Source organism: Rhincodon typus, chromosome 13, assembly GCF_021869965.1.
Source record: "Rhincodon typus isolate 14 chromosome 13, sRhiTyp1.1, whole genome shotgun sequence".
Classification (NCBI taxonomy): domain Eukaryota; kingdom Metazoa; phylum Chordata; class Chondrichthyes; order Orectolobiformes; family Rhincodontidae; genus Rhincodon; species Rhincodon typus.
Window position 1 is genome coordinate 5,475,801 of NC_063344.1, and position 22,991 is coordinate 5,498,791.

At 39.6% G+C, this 22,991-nt stretch overlaps 1 protein-coding gene across 2 annotated transcripts in view; it reads left to right on the forward strand.

The window, feature by feature from the left end:
- Nucleotides 1–4: 4 nt before the first annotated feature.
- The window catches only part of LOC109918115 (U2 snRNP-associated SURP domain containing), a 75,099-nt gene continuing 52,112 nt past the window's right edge, over nucleotides 5–22,991 (forward strand). The window contains exons 1-10 of one of the 2 annotated variants that reach the window (XM_020518006.2): nucleotides 5–119; nucleotides 1,278–1,343; nucleotides 10,720–10,816; nucleotides 14,214–14,328; nucleotides 17,937–18,058; nucleotides 19,539–19,606; nucleotides 19,710–19,825; nucleotides 21,555–21,587; nucleotides 21,673–21,755; nucleotides 22,752–22,917. In XM_020518006.2, coding sequence (XP_020373595.1) covers nucleotides 10,760–10,816; nucleotides 14,214–14,328; nucleotides 17,937–18,058; nucleotides 19,539–19,606; nucleotides 19,710–19,825; nucleotides 21,555–21,587; nucleotides 21,673–21,755; nucleotides 22,752–22,917 — 760 coding nt within the window. In that variant the 5' untranslated portion in view covers nucleotides 5–119; nucleotides 1,278–1,343; nucleotides 10,720–10,759. The remainder of the gene's footprint in view (nucleotides 120–1,277; nucleotides 1,344–10,719; nucleotides 10,817–14,213; nucleotides 14,329–17,936; nucleotides 18,059–19,538; nucleotides 19,607–19,709; nucleotides 19,826–21,554; nucleotides 21,588–21,672; nucleotides 21,756–22,751; nucleotides 22,918–22,991) is intronic. The other variant, XM_020518007.2, reaches the window with a different exon arrangement.

The window sequence follows — 22,991 nt, forward strand, 5'->3', positions numbered from 1 at the left end:
GCTCCGCCACCAATCGATGCCTGTCTGCGCTCGGAGCTCGATTGATCCGGCGGTGGAGGAAAATGGCGGACAAAACAGTGCGGAGCTCGGGTAGACGCGGTGTGTGCAGCGACTGTGAGGTGGGCGACAGGGGACCCGGGAGAAACCGCACGCAACCGGCCGTCGCGACCGGGAGGGGGGATGCTTTCTCACCTGGTAGTTGGTAGAAGGCTGGGAAGTCCGGAGTGTGGTGGGGTGTCGAGGTCAGGCCCTGCGGCTCGTATACACGAGGAGGCCTCGGGCCTGAGCTGGGAGTGTTGGGGGGGAAGAGGACTGGCCAGCAGCTCCTCTGCCCCGTCTAGTGGGACACACGCTGTCTTCTGCCGCCTTCATTCAGTCCCGGGCAGCGCCAAGGTGCCCGCCTCCAGTAGAAGCTGCATCTTTAAAGTCTCGATTTAGAGAAAATAGTTTCCCCACCCCCAATCCACACACACCTTTATTGTTAGGTATTTCTTTACACCAACGTGACACTATAATTAAAAGGTGACTGTCCGCGTCTATCTCGCACCGATCAGGCCTTACTTGTACAAGAACATGCTTGGTTGCGGTGCCGAAAATAAATATTGAGCATCGAGACTCCATTTTCCACTTTCAAAGCTAAGCAGTTTGAACAATACATTGATATATTTTTAAATTACAATAACTATTCAGAGATATTGCTTCTGAGTTCACTCCGGGACAGACGGATATGCATGTTCTGTCATTGAACTTTTTCTGGACTCCTGTACGTGGCGAGATAACTTTGAAAAGGGTGACTAAGTGCCTCAGATGTTTCTGTTTGTGAAATCGTTCAATCAGGCAGTCTAATTTGGACTCATTCATGTCACCTTAAATTTTGATACGTTCTGAACTCTTAATTTTTGTTCCAGCATGTCTATTTCTTTTTGCATAATGATTTAGCGTTCTGATAGGCTTCATTCAATAAAATGTTTCAGATTTGTTTACTGCAGAAACAATAACAGTTTTTCAGAAGTGAGCTGTAGCTCATTTTCATTTACCCCATTCTTTAGTCTGCTTCCTGTGCTTGAACTTCCAGACTGACCTGGTGAAGTTTGAGAGCTCAGTAGTTTAGAAAGATTTAGGGTTGGAGATCTCATATCCCACCATTCCGCATCTTAACACCCAACATACCATCCTCTGTGAATTAAGGCAGTTTAGTTGCTTAGAAATTAGATTGCATATTTGCAATTTTTCTGTATTTGGCATTTTTCTGTAAACTATTTGATTTATCCCCACAGGTGCAAGTGATGCATTGCTGAGCTTTCCAACTGCAAACTTATATGAGCTTGTGTGTTTAAAAAAAGGTAGGAACTATTCATGTAAGATGTTTTAAATTCCAAATGGCTTTCAATGGATATATCATGCTTGGATAGGTGAACATTCCTATGAAGATTATACAGTAAATTATCCCGGTTTCTGTTGATTTAATGTGTGCCATGATTACTTAAGAAGTTTAGCATTTTTGAGAATCTTTGATCAGAGATGTGTTGAGTAGTTCTTATATCTTCATTTGTTTAATGTTTTGATGTTTGAGAATTGTAAACTCAAGGAGTTTATAATTATTTTTAATTTTGTTTATATTAAAACAGTTCCTCATGGTAGACTGGTTAGCAAGATTAGATTGCATGGAATGGAGGGAGCACGAGCCATTTGGATACAGAACTGGCTTGAAGGTAGAAGACAGAGGGTGGTGGTGGAGTTGCTTTTCAGACTGGAGGCCTGTGATCAATGGTGTGCCCCAAGGTTCGGTGCTGGATCCACTGCTTTTTGTCATTTATACAAATGATTTGGATGTGAGCATAGGAGGTATGGTTAGTAAGTTTGCAGATGACACCAAAATTGGAGATGTAGTGGACAGTGAAGAAGGTTACCTCAGAGTGCAATCGGGCCTTGATCAGATGGGCCAATTGGCCATGGAGTGGCAGAAGGAGTTTAATTTAGATAAATGTGAGGTGCTCCATTTTGGGAAGGCAAATCAGGGCAGGGCTTATACACTTAATGGTAAGGTCCCAGGGAGTGTTGCTGAACAAAGATCTTGGAGTGCAGGTTCATAGTTCCTTGACAGCAGAGTCACAGGTAGATAGAATAATGAAGAAGGCGTTTGGTATGCTTGCTTTTATTGGTCGGTGCATTGAGTATAGGAATTGCGAGGTCAAGTTGCAACCATTACAGGACATTGGTTAGGCATTATTGGAATACTGTATGCAATTCTGGTCTCTGCTATAGGAAGGATGTTGTGAAACTTGAAAGGGTTCAAAAAAGATTTACAAGGATGTTTCCAGAGTTGAAGACTTTGAGCTATAGGGAGAGGCTGAATAGACTGGGGCAATTTTCCTGGACCTTTGGAGCTGAGGATTATAAAATCATGAGGGGCATGGATAGGGTAAAAACTCAAGTTCTTTTCTCCATGGTGGGGGGAGTCCAAAACAAGAGGGCCTAAGTTTAAGGTGAGAGGAGAAAGGTTTAAAAAGGACTTGGGGGCAACTTTTTCACGCAGTGGGTGGTATGTGTATGGAATGAGCCACCAGAGGAAGCGGTGGAGGCTGGTACAATTACAACCTTTAAAAGGCATGTGGATGGTATATGAATACTGGCAAATGGGGCTAGGTTTATTTAGGATATTTTGTCGGCATGGATGAGTTGGACTGAAGGGTCTGTTTCTGTAATGTATATCTCTATGACTCTGTGAGTCTAAACTTTTATGTTGAGTTAGAAGCAATCATTCTCAAGTTGCATCAAAACAAAAATCTATATTGAGAATCATAAAGGAAGATTCGCTACCTCGTATGTTGTGGAAATATGGCCAGGAGTTAGAAAGGCTCTGTGTTGTAATATTTTTGTGCTACAGTAAATGAAAGGAAAAGAGGTGGGCTGCTTATTCTTTAATTGATTTATTCTTAAATTTTAGATTTAGATCAGTCTTGATCGGCCCTATCTTTTTCACAGAATTTTTGTCAATGTGTATTTCTGTAGAATTTCTAATTACGTTGAGTTTGTCAGGCATCCTACTTTCCATTTGCTGATCAAGTGGTGTAGCAAATGTAGGGGAGAAAAGTCTACTTTTAAGATGAGGATCATTAATCATGGAATGAGTCAAGGTTCGTTAAAGCTTGAGGCCCATATGGTTGTCAAAAAGACTAGTGCACTTTTGGGTTCATATTTAGATAAAACCTGATCTGTTGATGTTATTCATGGTATAGATTCAGATATCAATGAACAGAATTGATTTTTGAAATCTAGGACTGTTACAGTATATAGTTTGGATCGAATTGAGAAACAGTACGGGCAGCAAACATTGGGAGTTTTTAATCAACCACGAAACTGTGCTAACAAAGCCAGAACATTGTGGATGTTGGAGATCTGAAATTAAAGCACAAAATCCTGAAGAAAGTTAGATGTGACAACATTCAGAGAGGGAGAAACATGTAACATTACAAGCTCAGAAAGACACTTCTTGAACTGTTTCTTTTTACTTAGATACTGCCAAACTGTATTGTTAATGTTGAGCTTGATAATCTGGATATTAGAACTGCATATAACAAAGGTAGCACAGTAATAATGGGTGACTTCAATTTGCATAAAAGTAATTCCTCTCTACTTAGAGCTGGCAGATTAAACTGAGTAAAGCTGATTGGCCCTGGTTTTGTGGAAGCTGAATTTCTGGAGTGTGTAGGAGTGGTGTTTTTGGAGCAGGACATGGAGCGACCAATTAGGGATCAGGTTATTTTAGACTTGGTATGTAAAATGACAAAGAGCTAATAAATAACCTTGCTAGAAAAGAGCCATTTGAAATAGTGACCATAATATGATAGTATTTTACATTAAGTTTGAAAATGACGCCATTCATACTGAAACTGGGGACCTAAATCTGAACAAAATAAATCATGAAGGTATGAGGGGAAAGTTGGCTAAGGTGAATTGGGATGATAGGATAAAAGATTTGACGGTAGGCATGCAATGATAATGTTTAAAGAAACATTTACATGATCAACAATAAGTATTCCTCTCATATGCAAAGACTCAACAGACAAGGTGAACTATACCGAATAGAAGGATTTAAAGATTGGATTGGGCTAGAGCTTGCCAGAAAAAGTGGCAATCACATGGATTGGGGTCTTTTTAGAATCCAGCAAAACAAAAAAAAACATGAGTCCAACTTAGCAACTAACAAAGGCAGACTAAGGAAGTTTCTTTAGGTATTTAAAAAGGAAAAGATTGATAGGGACAAATGTGGGTTCATTACAGGTAGAGACGTGATAATTTAAACTGGAGACAAGGGGAATGGCAGAAAAACTAAACAATTGCTTTATTGCTGTCTTCGTCGAAGATGTACACATTGCCCACAAATATTAGGGACCCAAAAGGAGGTTGTTTTTGAAATAGCAGCTGCAAGGGGAGGCAGTGGCCTAGGGTATTATCGCTGGACTGTTAATCCAGAGACCCAGATAACATTCTGGGAACCTGGGTTCGAATCCCACCATGGCAGATGGTGGAATTTGAATTAAATAAAATATCTGAAATTAAAAATCTAGTGATGACCGTGAATCCATGGATTGTCGGAAAAACCCACGTGGTTCACTAATGTCCTTTAGGGAAGGAAACTGCCATCCTTACCTTGTCTGGCCTTGGATGTGACTCCAGAAGCACGTTCATGTAGTTGACTGTGAACTGCCCTCTGGGCAATTAGGGATGGGCAATAAATGCTGCCGAGCCAGTAACACACTCATCCCGTTAATGAATAAAGGGGATAAAAAGATTGTTTAACTTTTAAAATTCTACAGATGCTGGAAAGGTTCCTGCAGACGAGAAAGTTGCAAATGTAACCCTACTATCTAAGAAGGGACAGAGAGATAAAATAGATAACTACAGATGTTAGTTTTATGACACCAGTATGAAAAATGTTACAAAGTTACAATATTCTAACTAGACACTGAGAATGCTAAAGTGAAATGAATTTATGTAAATTGCTGCTTTAATTGGAAGAAGAATTTGTAGCCTTTGATAGTGAGAAGGGAGATAGATAATTAGCACCATTTAGGACTGAGATGTGCAAAGTATTTTTCATGGTGGATCTTTGGAATTGTCTACCTCAGGCTGTGGAAGCTCAGTCCTTGAGTATATTTAAAATAGAGGTTAATAGATTTCTGATTACCTATGGAGTGAAAGGCTATGAGCACGCTGTGGGTAAAAGACATTGAAGTGGCATGGTGGCTCAGTGGTTAGCACTGCTGCCTCAGCACCAGAGACGCAGGTATGATTCCACCTCGGGCGACTGTCTGTGTGGAGTTTGCATGTTCTTCCTGTTTCTGCATGGGTTTCCGCCTGGTGCTCTGGTTTCCTTCCACAGTCCAAATATGTGCATGGTAGGTGAATTGGCCATGCTAAATTGCCCATAGTGTTCAGGTGTGTTCGGTGGTTTAGCCATGGGAAAAGCAGGATTACAGGGATGGGTTGCGGGTATAGGTCGGGGTGGGATGCTGTTCGGAGAGTTGGTGTAGACTTATTGGGCTGAATGGCCTGTTTCCACACTGTATGGATTCTATAAGATTCTATTTAAAAAGTGTTTGATCAGCCATGATCATATTAGACTGGAGAATGCTTGATGAACTGAAATACCTGATCCTGTTCCTATGTTCCCAAATTCTTTTGTTAAAAGGGGAGGTGTTGTCGCTTCTGTTCTTATACAGATACTTGCTTTGAGAAGTAGAGCACGTGATTATGGATGGATCAGGATGACATGGAGGGGATGGTCCCTTTGCAATGAAGGCAGTGCAGGAAGATGTGTCACTTCACACTGGAAGTGGTGGAACTGAAGGGCGATGTATGAACTTCCAGTCATTTTAATTCACTGCCTCTCTCCCATTCTACTGTGCTGGCCTCCCACATTATTGCAATGGAACTCAACATAAGCTCAACAGCAATTTGAGTTGCATTCCTGTGAATTCAGATGGTAATAAGATAATTTAATCAAAGTTTAACATGATAAGTGGAACATACAGGGAGAGACTATTGCTGATGGTTGAGTGTTGTAGAGTTATAGAGCTGTACAGCATGGAAAGAGACGCTTTGGTCCAACTCGTCCATGCCGACCAGATATCGTAAATTAATCTAGTCCCATTTGCCAGTGTTTGGCCCATATCCCTCTCAACCTTTTGTATTCATATATCCATCCAGATGCCTTTTAAATGTTGTAATTATACCAGCCTCCACCTCTCTCTCCGGCAGCTCATTCCATTCACACACCACTCTCTGTGTGGAAAAAGTTGCCCCTTGGGTCCATTTAAAATCTTTTCCCCTCTCAGTTGTTCCCCAATGTCTTGAATGAGAGGGCATAGTTTAAAAATTAAAGCCACATTGTTCAGAATTGATTTTAGGAAGGATTTATTCAAGCAAATGGTAGTCTAAATTTAGAGCTCTCTAGTGCAAATGGCCATTTTAAATTTTTTTCTCTCCTGGGATGTGGACATTGCTGGCTGGCCAGCATCAATTGCCCATTCCTAGTTGCTCTGAGAAGTTGGTGGTGAGTTGTCTTCTTGAACTGCTGCAATCTACGTGCTATAGGTTGATCCAAAATGACGTTAGGAAAGGATTGCAGAATTTTCATCCACTGCCAATAAAGGAATGGTGATATATTTCCAAATAGGAATAGGAGTAGGCCATTGGACCCTTGGACCCTGCTCTGCCATTCAATAGGACCACAACTGATCTGGCATTCCTCACATCCACTTTCCTGCATTTTTCCTGTAACTCTGCATTCCTCTACTGATCAAGAATCTATCTGTCTCAGTCTTAAATATACACAAGGAATCTGTTCACATATCTCTCTGCGGCAAAGAGCTTTAAAGATGATCACCTTCTGAAGAGAAGAAATTCCTCCTCATCTCAGTCTCTAATTGGTGCCCTTTGTTCTCTGGCCCTAGATTCGCCCATGAGGGGAAACATCCTCCTCAGCATTTACCCTTTAAGCCCTTTAAGAATCCTATATGTTTCAATGAGTTCACCTCCCGTTCTTCTAAACTCCATTGAGTAGAATCTGTTTAGCCTTTGCTCATAGGACAATCCCAATATACCAGGTATCATTCTTGGAAACCTTCTCTGAGCTGTACCCAATGAAACAATATCTTTCCTTAAATAAGAGGACCAAAACAGTACTCCGTACTCCAGACGTGGTCTCACCAGTACCTTGTACAGTTACGCTTCCCTACTGTTATACTCAAAGGCTTTGAAATAAGGGCCAACATTCCATTAGCATTCCCAATTACCTGCTGCACCTTTGTGCCGACTTTGTGTCTTGTGCATGAGAGCCCCCAAGAACTGTTGTGTTGTAGCTTTTCTCCATTTAAATAATACTTTTATTTTGGTTCTCCCTTCCAAAACGAACAACTTCACATTTTCCCACATTATATTCCATTTGTCAACTTTTTGCCCACTGAACTTATCAGTATCTCTCTGTAAACTGTGTTCCCATGGCAACTTGCCTTTCCACCTGTTTTGGTGTAGTCTGCAAGCTTTGCTATGGTATAGTTGCTTCCTTCCTCCAAGTCATTAATGTATATTGTAAACTGTTGTGGTCCCAGCAATGATCCCTGTGGAACTCCATGGGTTATGGGTTGCCAACATAAAAAATAACCTCCTATGCCCACTGGCCATCTCCTTCCCTTTAGCCAATTCTCTATCCATGTCAAAGACTACGTCTAACACCTTGGACTCTTATTGTATGACTTAATCTTTGTGAGGTACTTTGGACGCTTTTTGGAAATCTTAATACAATGTGTCTACTGTCTCACTTCTTTGCAGTCTGGTTGAAACTTGCTTAAAAATTTTTAATAAATTAGACACGATTTCACTTTCATGAAGCCAGGCTGACTCTCCTTGGATAGATTGATTTTCCAGATGTGCTACTATGACTACCTTAATTGATTCTAACATTTTTCCAACAATAGATCTTAGGCTAATCAGCCTATAATTTTCCACTTTTTGCCTCCTTTTTTGAGTAGGGGTGTCACATTGACAGTTTCTGGATCCTCTGGTACCTCTCTTCTACTAGTCTCGGTTTTAATTTCCTAGTACCCAAGTTGTTTTTCGTATCTTCTCTCCCTTTCATGAGCTCATCTCATTCGTCAGATCCACCTCTTGTTTCCTTGAATCTATTAACACTGATTTGCTGACCATCTAGTTTTCGTTCCTTGCTGCAATTTTAGCTAATGTTGTGAATCATGTCCTCTTGTTGGGTACTGAAACCTCTTCCAAACAAAAAAGCCATTTATTCCTCTATCGTTGCCACCTGTTGCCCTATATCCAGCCTTTCTTTCCTCTCCGTTGGCCTTAAACTGTTGTCTCCCAAAACACATTGCTGTTTTCTGGAGCTTCACTTTCAGTTCCCTTCAATTAGGTTTCTATTTCTGCTATCATCCCAGAATGGTTCAAAGTGAAAAAATAATATACAATGGGACACTGCAATAAATGGTAGTTTGCAGAGACCCAGATAATGTTCTGGGGACTCGGGTTCAACTCCCGCCACGGCAGATGGTGGAATTTGAATTCAATAAAAATATCTGGAACTAAGAATCTAATGATGACCGTGAATCCATTGTCCATTGTCCATTGTCGATTGTCTGAAAAACCCATCTGGTTCACTAGTGTCCTTTAGGGAAGGAAACTGCCATCCTTACCTGGTTTGGCCTACATTTGACTCCAGACCCACAGCAATGTGGTTGACTCTCAATTGCCGGATGGGCAATAAATGCTGCCTTGTGCTAGTGACACCTTCATCCCGTGAATGAATAAAGGAATCATTTACCATCCTGTCTACAGGATGTGATACTAACTATTACATCATCCATCTTCAAAACCTGTCCTTCATTATCCAGCTGGTATCACTGAATTTGCCCAGTTGGACTCTTATCCATCCAGTTGTAACCAGTGTTAACCTGCAATATTGTAGTCATAGTGACAGAGTTGTACAGCATGGAAACAGACCCTTCAGTCTGACTTGTCCACACCAACCAGCTATCCTAAAGCAATCTAGTCCTATTTGCCAGCATTTGGCCCATATCCCTCTCAACCCACCTATTCGTGTATCCATCCAGATGCCTTTTAAACATTGTAATTGTGCCAGCCTCCTCCACCTCTGCAGCTCATTGCATACACACACGACCCTCTGTGTGAAGATGTTGCCCCTTAGGTCCCTTTTAAATCTTTCCCCTCTCACCTTAAACCTATGTCCTGTAGTTTTGTACTCCCCTACCCTGGGAAAAAGACCTTGGCTATTCACCCTATCCATGCCCCTCTGTGAGGTCATCCCTCAGTCTCCAACGCTCCAGGGAAAATAGCCCCAGCCTAATCAGCCTCTCCCTATAGCTCAAACTGTCCAACCCTGGCATCATCTTTGTAAATCTTTTATGAACCATTTAAAGTTTTGTAACATCTTCCCTATAGCAGGGAGTCCAGAATTGAATGCAGTATTCCACTAGTGGCCCAATCAGTGGCCTGTCTGGCAGTAACATCACTTTCCAACTCCTGTACTCAATGCACTGACCAATAAAGGCAAACGTGCTAAACAACACCTTCACCACCTTGTCTATTTTCGATTTTTTTTTTAATCACCTCTGTTCCCTGGCAATTTATATTTTTTGCTCCAGTTTCTGTTTTGATGTATTACATTTTTTTGTAAATCTCTTCTCTACCAACCGTATCTTACTGGTTCGATAGTTTTGTCTTTAGAACACTTTATGTTGATCTGTAAGTACTGTTCTAGAATTTTCTATACTGGAGATTTATAGAGGTTAGCATCAGTGGCACATTGAATGGAGAGGCCTTGAATGGAGAGGCCTTGCTTGGTATTCCTAACCATGTGTTTTGAGACGCCAGGACGGGGGAAGAGAAGGTGATCTGTGAAGTGGATGCTGGCATCTGAGGTTTTAGATTTTTCTGCTCGCTTTTTGGAGGAGGATAGAAGTATGGATAGAAAGTAGTTTATAGACTTTGCTGATTATCTCCAGATATCGTTAGACGTTCCTTAACTACGGGAATAATATATCCACTGTTCTTGAAAATTCATTTGTACCCTGAGAGCAGGAGTTGGGTAAAACCTCTTCTGGAAGATGAAAGAAAGCAATGTATTATATGTTACAGTAAATAACTCCAAGCATGCACCACAGTGATTTTTTTTTGTCCAATTTGTCAGGTTTCTACTTTGCTTGTTTATATTGCTTTGATAGGCACAATTGTATTTTGTATTTGCCAGTTGATTATATTTCTCTTTTTCTGTAACTTTGAGCCACTTTGCTGGTAGGTGATAGAGAATATAAATGCTAGAATTGCACAGCATGTCTCTCATCTTCTGCAAAGAAAAATGTAGGGTGCATTTTTCATCTAAATTGAATTCTGATGAAAGGTTTGTATCCAAATGTTGACCTGTTCTGTCATTAACAGAAAAATTTAGAGTCGCAACACTTTTTATTTTTCTTATTTCTAACTCATACTCTGTATGGAATTGCAAGGGTACGTGATACCTGTAGTTTCTGTGGATAGAGTTAATGTTATCTGTTTTGTGAATTTAACTACTAGAATTACTTGCATGTTTAATTCTCTGTGAAGTTCAGAATTTACGAGAATTTCATTCAAGATATTTACTACTAGACATCAGTGATGAAGATTGTCTTGTTTTCTCTTCTCCAGTGTGCTTCTGATTAATTAACTAAGCTAGAGTGCTGATAAAATGACTGCCTCAAAGAGGACTCTCAGTAAAAAGGAGCAGGAGGAAATTAAAAAGAAGGTATGAAATCTTTAGAATATATGGAAGGCAGATTTTTATTTTCTTTATTTTTGGTAGTGATTGTTGGCTAATTTTGGAGGGAAGCAAGGAAGCTGTGGCAGTTTAGTTAATCCTTTCCTAATCTAATGCCTGAAATTGTGCATTTTGTAGCAAGGGTCACTGGTAATTAGTGATTGTACTTTTTTTCCTTCAAATCACTGCAATCCTGCCAAAAAAATCTGTAAACAAGGAGTTTGCAGAAATAAACCAGTCTGTGAGCCTTGTGGCAGTGTCTGTACATCTAGATAGGAAGTCTAGGATTCAAGTATACCGAAAGATTGTCATAAAGTGTCCAAACAGGTTAATTGAAAATACTTTTTCACCAGAATTCCATCCAAACCAAGTTCATCCACTTAGGCACAGGACAGGATACTTGGGTATCCATGGCTCCAGTTGTTGTTTTTATTAGCTAGCTGTTGGGGAACAAGCATAAGAACATAAGATGTAGATGCAAAATTAGACCATTTGGCTCATTAAGTATGCTCTGCCTTTTGATTGTGGCTGATATGTTTCTCAACCCCATTCTCCTGCCACCTCCTTGTAACCCTTGATCCCCTTACTAATCAAGAAGTTATCCACCTCTGCCTTAAATGTCCTCAATGACTTAGCCTCCATCGCCTTCTGCAGCCATGAGTTTCACAGATTCACCTCCCTGTAGATGAAGAAATTCCTCCTCAACTCCGGTCTAATCGGTCATCCCTTCGATCTGAGATTGTGTCTTCTGGTGCCAGTCCCTCCTACCAGTGGAAACAAGATCCACGTCCACTCTGTCATACCAAAATATGTACCAACAGATTCAAGAACAGCTGCTTCCACACAGTTCTGTTTTCTGAATGGACCTCTCATATATTAGAGTTGATTTTTCTCTGCACCTTCCCTGTAGCTCTAACACTATATTCTGCACTCTGTTCTATTACTGTGATGTATTTATATAAGGTATGATTTGTGTAGCCAGCACACAAAACAATACATTTTACTGTAGCTCAGTGCATGTGACAGTAGTAAATCAAATCAAATAAAACTTTATCCTGGCCTCTCAGTATTCTGTAAGTTTCAATCAGATACCCCCTCATCCTTCTAAACTCCACTGAGTATAGACCCATAGTCCATTGTATTTGCCTTCTTAACTGCCAACTGAATCGACATGTTAACCTTACGAGAATTCTGAAATAGGACTTCAAGGTCCTTTTGTGCTTCCAGATTTCCAAAGCCTTTCCATTTAGAAAATAGTCTGCGCCTCTGTTATTCCTACCAAGGTGCATAACCTTAAGTTTCTGACATTGTGTTCCATCTGCCTGCTCTCTGCACCTGTCCAAGTCCTTCTGCAGCCTCCCCACTTCCTCAAAACTACCTGTCCCACCATCTGTCTGTCATCTGCAAACGTAGCTATAGCTCCCTCAGTTCCTTCGTCCAGATTGTTAAGATATAACATGAATAGTTATGATCCCAATATGCACCTCTGCAGAACTCCACTAATCACCAGCTGCCATCCTGAAAAAGACCCCTTTATCCTTACTGTTTCCCTTCTGTTAGTCAGCCAATCCTCTGTCCATGCCGGTACCTTGCCTCTAACACCATGGGCTCTGACCCTATTTATTAGCCTCCTGGTTATCCTTTGTCTAATTTGCTCATTATCTCCTCAAAGAGTTTTAACAGACTTGTCAGGCACGACCTCCTGTTGACAAAGCTGTGCTGACTTAGTCATTATTTTACCATGCAGTTCCAAGTCGTCTGCAATCTCAACATTAATAATGGACTCTAAAATCTTAGCAACGACTGAGGTCAGGCTAACTGGCCTCCAATTTCCTGACTTCTCTCTCCCTCCTTCCCCTCTCAAACAGGGTGCTACATTAGCCATTTTGCAGTCCTCTGGGACCCTCTCTGACTCCAGTGATTCCTGAAAGGTCACCAGCAATTCCTTTACAATCTCCTCAGTTATCTTCATCAGAACTCTGGGGTGTGTTATGGACCAGACCAAACCCTTTCAAATATGTTAAAATGATAGTCTAGACCCTAACCTTTTCTCACTTTAAAGGTAAGTGTAAGGCGTTGTGTTCCAGATGCAATTCAATTGGTCAAACTACCAGGCTTGAAACAAAACACACTTTATTCATACAGTATAATTAAAATACAGACAAAAATAAAAGCATTGGCTTAACTGTAAATATCAAAATGCTTAACAAAATAATTTATGTTAACTACAACTAATTAACTGTTCTCATATAGTAACATCCCATAAATACACACATGGCAAAGGCAAATTCAGTAAAATAGATTGCCTCACATGTGATTCTAGCAGCAGGAAGAGAACTCCAGCTTTTGGCTGTTACAGAGTGAGGAGTGAGGAATAAGAACTTTCACATCCAGTTTCAAGACCCCAGCAACTGTTACTGGAGGCTAAAACAAAAAAAAATCCTGGTTCTGTGGGAACCCATCCAGGCTGCTTCTATTGTTCCAACTTTAAAAACAAACTCCAAGGCACCTCAAGCTGTTTACTTCATCAGCTTTGGAGCAGAGTGCTTGGCATCTCTATCTCAGTCTTTCTTCATTTCTTAAAAAATACACCTCAAAAGCCATAGTATCGTCACAGATATAATCCATTTGATTTATTCACCTTCAGACCTTTCAGCTTCTCCAGCATCTTCTCCTTAGTGACACATTACACTCACCTCTGTCCCTGACTCTTTTGAAGTTCTGGTATGTTGCTAGTGTCTTCCACTGTGAAAGCTGATGCAAAGTACCTATTCAGTTCCTCCACCATTTCTTTGTTCCACATTACAACTTCTGCAGCCTTGTTTTCCAGTGGTCCAATTCCCACTCTTGACCCTCTCTTACTTATTTTTTAGATATCTAAAAAGTATTCATAGTATTAATAGCAAGGATAATGTAATAAATGACGCATGGACTTTTTTCTTCACAATTTTCAAACAAATCTGTTTGAACTCTGAGATTAATAGATTTCTTCTTTTTCCACGTTATATTAATTTTTGCATGTTTTAAGCATATGTGCGCATATAGAGTCATACAGCATGCAAACAGACCCTTCGGTCTGACCAGTCCACGCTGAACATTATCCCGAATTAAACTAGTCCCACCTGCCGGCTCCTGGCCCATATCCTTCCAAACCTTTCCTATTCATGCTCCTATCCAAATGTCTTTTAGATGTTGTAATTGTACCCGCATCCACCACTTCCTCTGGATGATAATTCTATTCACTGTCAAATGCCAATATTCAAACCAATGAGACAATAGTGTATGTTTTCTAATGGCTAAATAATCTTAAATGTACTACTTGTGAAACTATGAGTAGAAAATAAGGTTGCAAGTGCAAGAGACTAATCTTAATACTTTCCTTCAGGAAGATGAAAAGGCAGCTGCTGAAATATATGAAGAATTTTTGGCCTCCTTTGAGGGTGCTGACTCCAGTAAAGTAAAAGCGTTTGTTAGAGGTGGCATTGTCAATGCAACAAGAGGTGAGTTTATGAATGTTATGCAAATTGTTTTCTAAGTATGTAGGTGAAATACTGCTTTGTTAAAATTGGCTATATCAGGAGTCCTTTCACAGTCTGGGTAGAATTGGAGTAGGTTATTTTGCAATGCTGATGTCAATGCTTCAACAATTTTCTACTGGTAAGACTCCATTTTTTCCATATAGGTAAGAGTTTAATTAAAAAAAAAAGTGGTACAAAATGGCACGTTCTGTAGGTTTGTGTGATCATCAGTGGTTTCAAAGAGTTTTAGGATCTTGACATATATGCTTTTTGCTCATCTGATACTTAAGTCAGGCTTTGCTTTGGAAATATTGATGAAACTGAGAGTTTTTTTACTTTTAACCAATTTTGTAATCATTTGCATTTAAGCTGAGAGTGGTAGGTGTCTGGAATGCGCTGCCAGGTGTGGCAGTGGGGGCAGGTACTATAGGGGCGTTGAAGGGGCTTTGAGATAGGCACATAAATAGGCAAGGAATGAAGTGATATGGACTAAGAACAGGCAGAAGGAATTAGTTTAATTTGTCATCATATTTGGCACCATGTTGGGCTGAAGGGCCTGTTTCTGTGCTGTACTGTTCTATGTTTACAAGTCTTGCATATTTCCTTCCATCATGCTGAAGGTCAAGTTCTGAATTTTTGGCAGACAACAAAGCTCCTGAGAGATGGATAGCAGCTGGTTGAAGTGTCATGGGAACGGTAGGCCGAGATCATTCTCCTAAGTTGGGTTTGGTCGTGAACTTCTATTGCAGAGGGACAAACAACTGAAGCCTTTCCCTTGTAAATATTGGGACCAACTTGGAGAGTGCCATGATGCAACCAGGAAGATAGAGGCATTCTGTTAAAGAATTCGGGAGTTAAAGTTTAGCTTAGGACTGACAGTGCATTAGTGGCTTTTTCCCATAATGTTATCTCCTGGGCAGTGTCTTTGTTGGAATTTGAGTATTGAAGTTTAATTACAATTAAATTCAGCTGGTTGCCCAGGGTACCTTGGACCTTGAGAATGCTCTGGTCTTTTATACAAGGCAAACTTGTGCATTCCTGTGTTATGAACAACTGGTGCAATTGGGTTTAAGATTCCCTTGGATGGATGCTGTTGCGCAGGAAAATGTGCAAAAACTGCTTCTATTGAACAGATTTTCTGTTCCATTTGCCTCCTGGACCATCTAGTCCCAGTTTAAAATTTAAAAGACCATTTATTTGATCACTTTCTAGAAATTAATAGATCCTGCAACATCCAAACGCATTACTGTCATCTAGTGTCTAAACGTTTCTTCCATCCTATTATTACAATTAACTTGTTAGTAGTTATACGAAATTTCGTACTTCATGATCCTGTGCATAGATATTGGGTAGGATTTGAGAATTAACATTGGGGAACTATTACAGGTGAGTGTTGAGCTGTCTGTATAGTGAATATGGGCGATTAATAACTTTGAAAAATATGTAATTGACAAATGAATTTCAATGTAGCTTAGTGTGAGGTGATGTATTTTGATAGAAAAAAATGAAGTTGCCTATCTCTTACATAGTTGATGTCTAAAGGATGAGCAGAGAGATTCAATGTATAAATAAAGGATTGAAAGTAGTGACATAAGTCTGTAAAACAGTTAAATCAGGCATTGGAATTAACTGCTGAAAACCTGTGAAGTTATGTTAAACTTGTAGTGATCCTTGATTAAATTGCACTTGAACTTCTATGTGTGCTTCTGGTTTCCCTTTTTTAAATTGCATAGATGTATTTTAGGATAAACTGGATAGGAGTATGAGAGAGAAAAGAATAAGAAGATAATGATAATAGGGTAAAAGTGAGAGGGGACCTGTGTGGAACACGAGGCACCCGTATAGATCAGTTGGACTGTATACCTGTTTCTATACTGTAGACTTTATATAGTCATTCAACTAAACCAGCTTATGTCAGGAATGTCCCGACGTATGTCTGTGCCTGTGAATTTTTAAACCGATCAGTGCGCCTACTAACGAGGGTGGCAATAGCCTAATGGCATTATCACTAGGTTATTAATCCATATAACCAGTTCATATTCAGGGAACCCGGGTTTGAATCCTGCCTAGGCAGATAGTGGAATTTGAATTCAATGAAAAAAGAATCTGGAGTTAAGAGTCTAATGATGACATATAACCATTATTGGTTGTCAGAAAAACCCATTTGGTTCAATAATACCCTTTAGAGAAGGAAATCTACTACCCTTATCTGGATTGGCTTACATGTGATCTAAGACCCACTGTAAAATGGTTGGCTGTTAACTGCTTTCTGATTAATTAGCGATGGACAATAAATGCATAGCTAATGATTCATCTAAGAATGAATTTTAATAAAAAGGAAGTAACATCTCATTTTTCTGCTTAGCATCACAGGAGAACATCACATGGGATGACCATCCCACTATAAAATTTTCACATCATAAAACAGCAATGAACTGAGTAGTCAGTCTCTAATCTAATTTGGAAACTGACACAATTACATCTTCAATGAGTATCCCTTAATGTTAATTATACAGCCTGACAATCTTGAAGATTAAATGGCTCTCAGAAGTGCAAGATGTAATTTTGTGATCTGATTGTGTGGGTAATCTGAAATTGGCCTGTTTCAAAGTTCTTCTATTCCAGTTGAAACCTGTTGGTCATCCATATTCTAGCTGAACAAGACGGAGGTGCAGTGTATGGCAAGCAGTGTGTTAAGAGATGATTTGTAAATTTAATTTGTTGGAGATCTGTGTTGACTTGCCTTGTACAACTCAGGATGGAAACCTGGATACTAGTCATCCTATGAAGAGACCAAAAAAACTCAATCATTTGGAATGATCAACTTTTCTACTTCCTCCAACAATTCTTAAAAAGCATCAAGTATATTGACTTAATTAGAGTTTGAAATTATTACAGTCTGAGGAACTGTGGTCACTTTTATTTTGGTGCCCCAGCCAGGTAATGTGTAACTTGTAGTAAATCATGAAATTCTGATACAAAATGCTAAAGCCAGTAACAAAATTGTCTCATTCCTCCCCACAACTTTTATTCACTTACTTATCGACAGACTGCTTTGCCTGTTTAGCCTTATTACTGGTAACAGAGCACCAGACTCCACGATCACCTGTTCAATCCATCTGCTGCTTGCCTTCTAACTCTGCACCCAATGTGGAGCAACTTTCCTTTAAACTTATCAGCAGAAAATTTTTGGACCAAGGAATAGGGAAACTCTGAAAATCACTGACCTGTTTCTTGTAAGAAATCCCAATTGTCAAATGGCAGAGTTTGAACTACCGTGGTTCAGGAAATGTCAGGACCTCTGTGTAGCCAATCTCCACTGCTGCAACTTGAGTCAAAAACTTATGGATATGTGGAGAGACCCACAAACAATGTTTGAATTACTGAGGAGTTTTCCTCCTACTGATTGAACAGTATTAAAGTCAACAATGAGGTTTGGCTCCATAATTTTGTGTTTGCAAAATGAATAAACAAAATAATCAGGACTTATACTAGTTTGGTAGCTGATAGTCATCAGCTTGATGCAGTTGTATTTCGTGCCATGTTGGAACTCAGAAATTGTGTCGTAAGGTTTTGTTTTCACATTTTAGAAGAACGTTTGGAGGAACAGAAAGGAAAATTGTATAAACCTTCTACACGGGTTCCAGAGATAAAGAGTTTAATACCAGAGAAGTCATCTTCACCATCTTTCACGTCAGACCCCAAGAAGCCAGTAAGTATCTCATTTTGATCATTGTATGATTAATGAATCCTGATACATTAATTTTTTTCTAATTTTGCAGAATATAAGGAGTCAGTACACTGGGGCGATGTTTTGTGTAATTTTAGCAAAGCCTCCCTATTTTTATGCTTCATTCCATGTGAAATGAAGGCCACTGGTCCATTTGCCTTCCCTATTACCTGCTGGACTTGTATGCTAGCTTTTTGTGATATATGCACAAGGACTTCTAAATCTCTGTGTCGTATCTTTCATCATTTCAGTAATATGCAGCTCCTGTGTTCTTCCCGCCAAACTGCATAACCTCACATTTTCCCATATATTCCAGCTGCTAAGTTTTTACCCACTCTATTAATCCGGCTACAAGGGGAGGCAATGGCTTCGTGGTATTATCACTGGACTGTTATTCCAGAGACCCAGGTAGTGTTCTGGGGACCTGGGTTCAAATCCCGCCATGGCACAAATATCTGGATCAAGAGTCTAATGATAACCATGAATCCATTGCTGATTGTTGGAAAAACCCATCTGGCTCATTAATGTCCCTTAGGGAAGGAAACTGCCATCCTTTTCTGATGAAGTGTCTAGGCCCGAAACGTCAGCCTTTCTGCTCCTGTGATGCTGCTTGGCCTGCTGTGTTCATCCAGCCTTGCACTTTGTTGTCCCAAACTGCCATCCTTACCTGGTCTGGCCTACATGTGACTCCAGATCCACAGTAAATGGTTGACTTGTAACTGCTCTCTGGGCAATTAGGGATGGGCAATAAATGCTCTCCCAGCCAGTGATGCCCTCATCCCGTGAATGAATAAAGGGATCCCTCGGTGTGGAAAACCATGCTTGAATGTGAAACATTTTAAACTTTTAATTATCTTTAAAGCAAACAGAGACTGATTCTTTTGTCACTGGTTAAAGGGTTTTGCCATCTCCCAATCAGGAAGGGTCTAGGCCCGAAACGTCAGCCTCTCTGCTCCTATGATGCTGCTTGGCCTGCTGTGTTCATCCAGCCCTGCACCTTGTTGTCTCGGATTCTCCAGCATCTGCAGTTCCTACTATCTCTGATTCAATTCAGAAGTTGTTGGTTTAAGCCCCACTTCAGAACTTGAATGTGCAAGCTAGCCTGAAATTTTAGTAGTGCACTGCTAGGTTACTATAGGTGTTGATTCTTGAATGAGTAATAGGTGCAAAAGATCCCATTTACTTTGCAGAAAGCATTGTATTCTTCCTGATGTGAATAACAAGCTTGCAAACAGGAGGAAAAATAGGCCTCTCATCCATATACCTTGGTTCTGGATACTTTTATATTCTTTTCTGTACACCTGAGCTCTCTGGTTTAAAACTAATTTAGCTAACATCTACTGCATTTTGTGCATGTATGTGTTTCATACTTTCACCCCTTGCACTAAAAGGTGTTTCCTAACTTCTGAAATACAATTGAATTTTTCAATCAATTTCAATAATACTACTTGAATTTTTTTAGCCCCTAAAGAAGGGTGAAAAGGAGAAGAAGAAAAGTAACTTGGAGCTATTCAAAGAGGAATTAAAACAGTAAGTCAGCATTTGTTAACCTTAAAAAAAGATTTTTTTGATGTTCTTCCTTAAATGAAGACATTAGTATTATTTGTAATACATGCTTTCGATATGGTTTCAGAATTCAAGAAGAACGTGATGAACGGCAGAAAACAAAAGTGGGTAAGGATGCTCCTTTCAGGCCTAGTCGATTTGAGCCTCTACCATCGGAAGAGTCATCACAAAATCGCCGCTCTTGTGAGTAAAATTTTGTACCAGAACTGTAAGCCAATCCAACGTTCGATTTTAATGATGGTTTGGGTCCTTTTAAGTCAGACCTGTAACCTTTTTTTACCAAATGTATGTAAGGCTCTGAATCAGGAGTCATGAGATCAATGCAATTTTATTGTTGTAGGATTCAGTCTAGCTCAGTTGGCTGGATGGTTGGTTTGCAATGCAGAGTGACGTCAGTAGCATATGTTCAATTCCCATACGGGCTGATATTGCTGTGAAGGAGTGTCCTTCCCAGATTATTCTCTTACCTGTACATTCTTACCTGGTACATTCTGGCAAATTGACATGCTCTCCCTTTTTAATAAAAGTCTGTTGCTGTATTTGATTTGCCACTTGAAGCATTGAGATACTTTAATGCCACAGTACTTTATTTTGAATGTCATTCTGTACACAAACACTAGGAGGTGCATGGGAGCAGTTCAAAGTGCTTTTGCCTCAGACGTCATAGGGCTTCTGGTTCCCATGTTTGAGAAATTATGTATATCCTTTAGATTGTTATATTTGTTCAGCCTATCCTATTGAAATTCTTCCAAAAGAGTTAGTGAACAAAAATCTATACTCATCAAAGAGTAGCTTTATATCTGTATTGTTCATAGAATCATTGAATTCCCACAGCGTAGAAGCAGGCCATTTGGCCCATCGAGTCTACATCAAACCTCGAAAGAGCATTCCACCCAAACGCATCCCACCTACTCTCTCCCTGTAACCCTGCATTTCCCATAGCTAATCCACCTAGCCTACACATCATTGGGCACTGTGGGAAATTTAGCATGGCCAATCCACCTAGCCTGCACATCTTTGGACTGTGGGAGAAAACCGGAGCACACAGAGGAAACCCACGCAAGCACAGAAAGAATGTGCAAACTCCACACAGACAGTTGCCAAAGGCTAGAATCAAACCCAGGCTCCTGATGCTGTGAGGCAGCAGTGTTAACCACTATTGTTGATGATTCGTTCATTTGATTTTTAATTCTAATTTTGAAATGCCCCAAAAAAAAATTGGGGTGTGGCTGTGTGAAGTCAAGAAGAACATATATATTCCTAAATAGTATAAGTCTGCAAGCAGTAGCTTGAACCTGTAATAGTCGACAGTTCCTTCAGAATCCAGCAATGTATAACTTTGGATTATTTTCTGTTGGCACATTCTCTGACTGGAGAATTTTTGAGAATAGTTGCAGGTCATTGAACCCAATAAATGTTTTGGACCCTTTTCCACATGTCCACCTACCTGTCGATTTATCGTGCATAAAGTTAATTCTTTTGCTGTCTTGCTAGTCGCTTTAGTGGCCTTCGCTTGTCGTTTGTATCTTGTTCATTTTCACTTGCTGGTTAGAAGATATTCTACTTCCTGTTTTTAAAAACGTGCTTACGTACGATCAATGATACAAATGTTAGTGGACTGATGCGTTTGGCAGTGGCTTGACATTAAGTGTAACCGGCACAGAAAAAATTGTAACAGTTTATGCTTGCCTGTGGAATTTTATCCAGAGAGTGTTGTTTGGTTCATAGGAGTGGAAAGGAACTGGTTTGATTCGTTTGAATTCTGTTTTGGATCTCCTTTATGTTAAATGAAATAGTTTTCCATATCTTGGGGTAGGTACTATTGGTTTGTGGCTGCAATACATTTTTGTATCTTAAGTCTTGCCGTTTTTGAAAATAAACACACTGAGCAAAATATTATGTCTCTTTCCAGCTGAATCTTCGAGGAGAAACAGGCAAACAAATGGTAACTATTGCTACAGCGTTTTTGGAAATGTTAAACATTCTTTCTTGTACGATTTTATATTTTACTAATTTGTTTTGTCTTTTAGCACTTGAGGAATTTACTCCTGGTTCTCATGATGCAGGCGATCCAACTACTACTAATTTATATATTGGTAATATTAATCCGAAGGTAATTTAAAAAAATGTTCTTAGCTGTTATTCTGTGAAAGAGACATGCGCAGTTTAAGTGGGAATTCAGAAGTAATTGTATTTGTGTGGTAAAATGTACAGGCCCTGTCGGATCTATATTGATATAATCTGTCCATTTGATTTAATCTGGTTCTCTGGAATTTGAGTGGTTTGTGCTAAGCGTACAACTGTGTTTATTTGCACTAATCAAGTGTAACACTGGCATTTGGTTTGTTAGCTCCTGTTCCTGCTGATTTATCCCCATTCGCTGCCTGCCCACTTGCTTTGAGCCCCATTCCCTGGGATGGGGCCTCTCTTTGTGTTTAAAGTCTTGACTAAAAAAAAAAATCTGAAATGAAAAAATAATAACTGTAATTTTATCTGCTGGATTTCTTTTTTTTTTAAAGTGTATCTATCTACTAACAAAAAATCGTGAAGTAACAGTAAACCTTATTTACCAAGCCTGGCCCACGTTTGACTCCAGACCTACAACAATGTGATTGTTTAAGTGCTCTCTGCAAAGGCTCTTGGCCATTTAGACAGCTCAACCATTTCCTCCTCCTCATGGGATGGTTAGGGATGGCAATAAATTCTGACCATGCCAGCATTTATGAATTTTATAGGCTTTTTAAAATCCTTCCTATGTAAAATTCTGGAAAGGTGAATAAATTTGAAGAATACACACAATTTTACCAGAATACAGTGGTTGTGTCCATGTCCATGAAACAGTACATTTTTAAAAAGAGTTAATGACGACAAATTAATTATAAGAACACCAATTTTTTTAAAAGGATCTTTAGTGTTTATTTGAAGCTACTTAATAAATCTGGCGTGACATACTTATATTCTCACAGACCATGAATATAAATTATATTTGAAATTATTGTTTCAAAGGATTTATACTGGTGAGAAGTTATTTTGCTGCTTTGTAACAAATAATTTCATCTAATCACTAAATTTAGTTGGTTTACATAAAATGTTTCATTCTTATGCACAGATGAATGAAGAAATGCTGTGTCAAGAGTTTGGACGTTTTGGCCCCTTGGCCAGTGTTAAAATTATGTGGCCCAGAACAGAAGAAGAAAGAGCCAGAGAGAGAAATTGTGGATTTGTAGCTTACATGAACAGGAGAGATGCTGAAAGAGCTTTGAAAAATCTAAATGGTGAGATGCTAGAAGTGAAATGCTGCCTTGTCAATGCACAATCATGTGGAAAGTATTATTTTTGAAAAATGTGT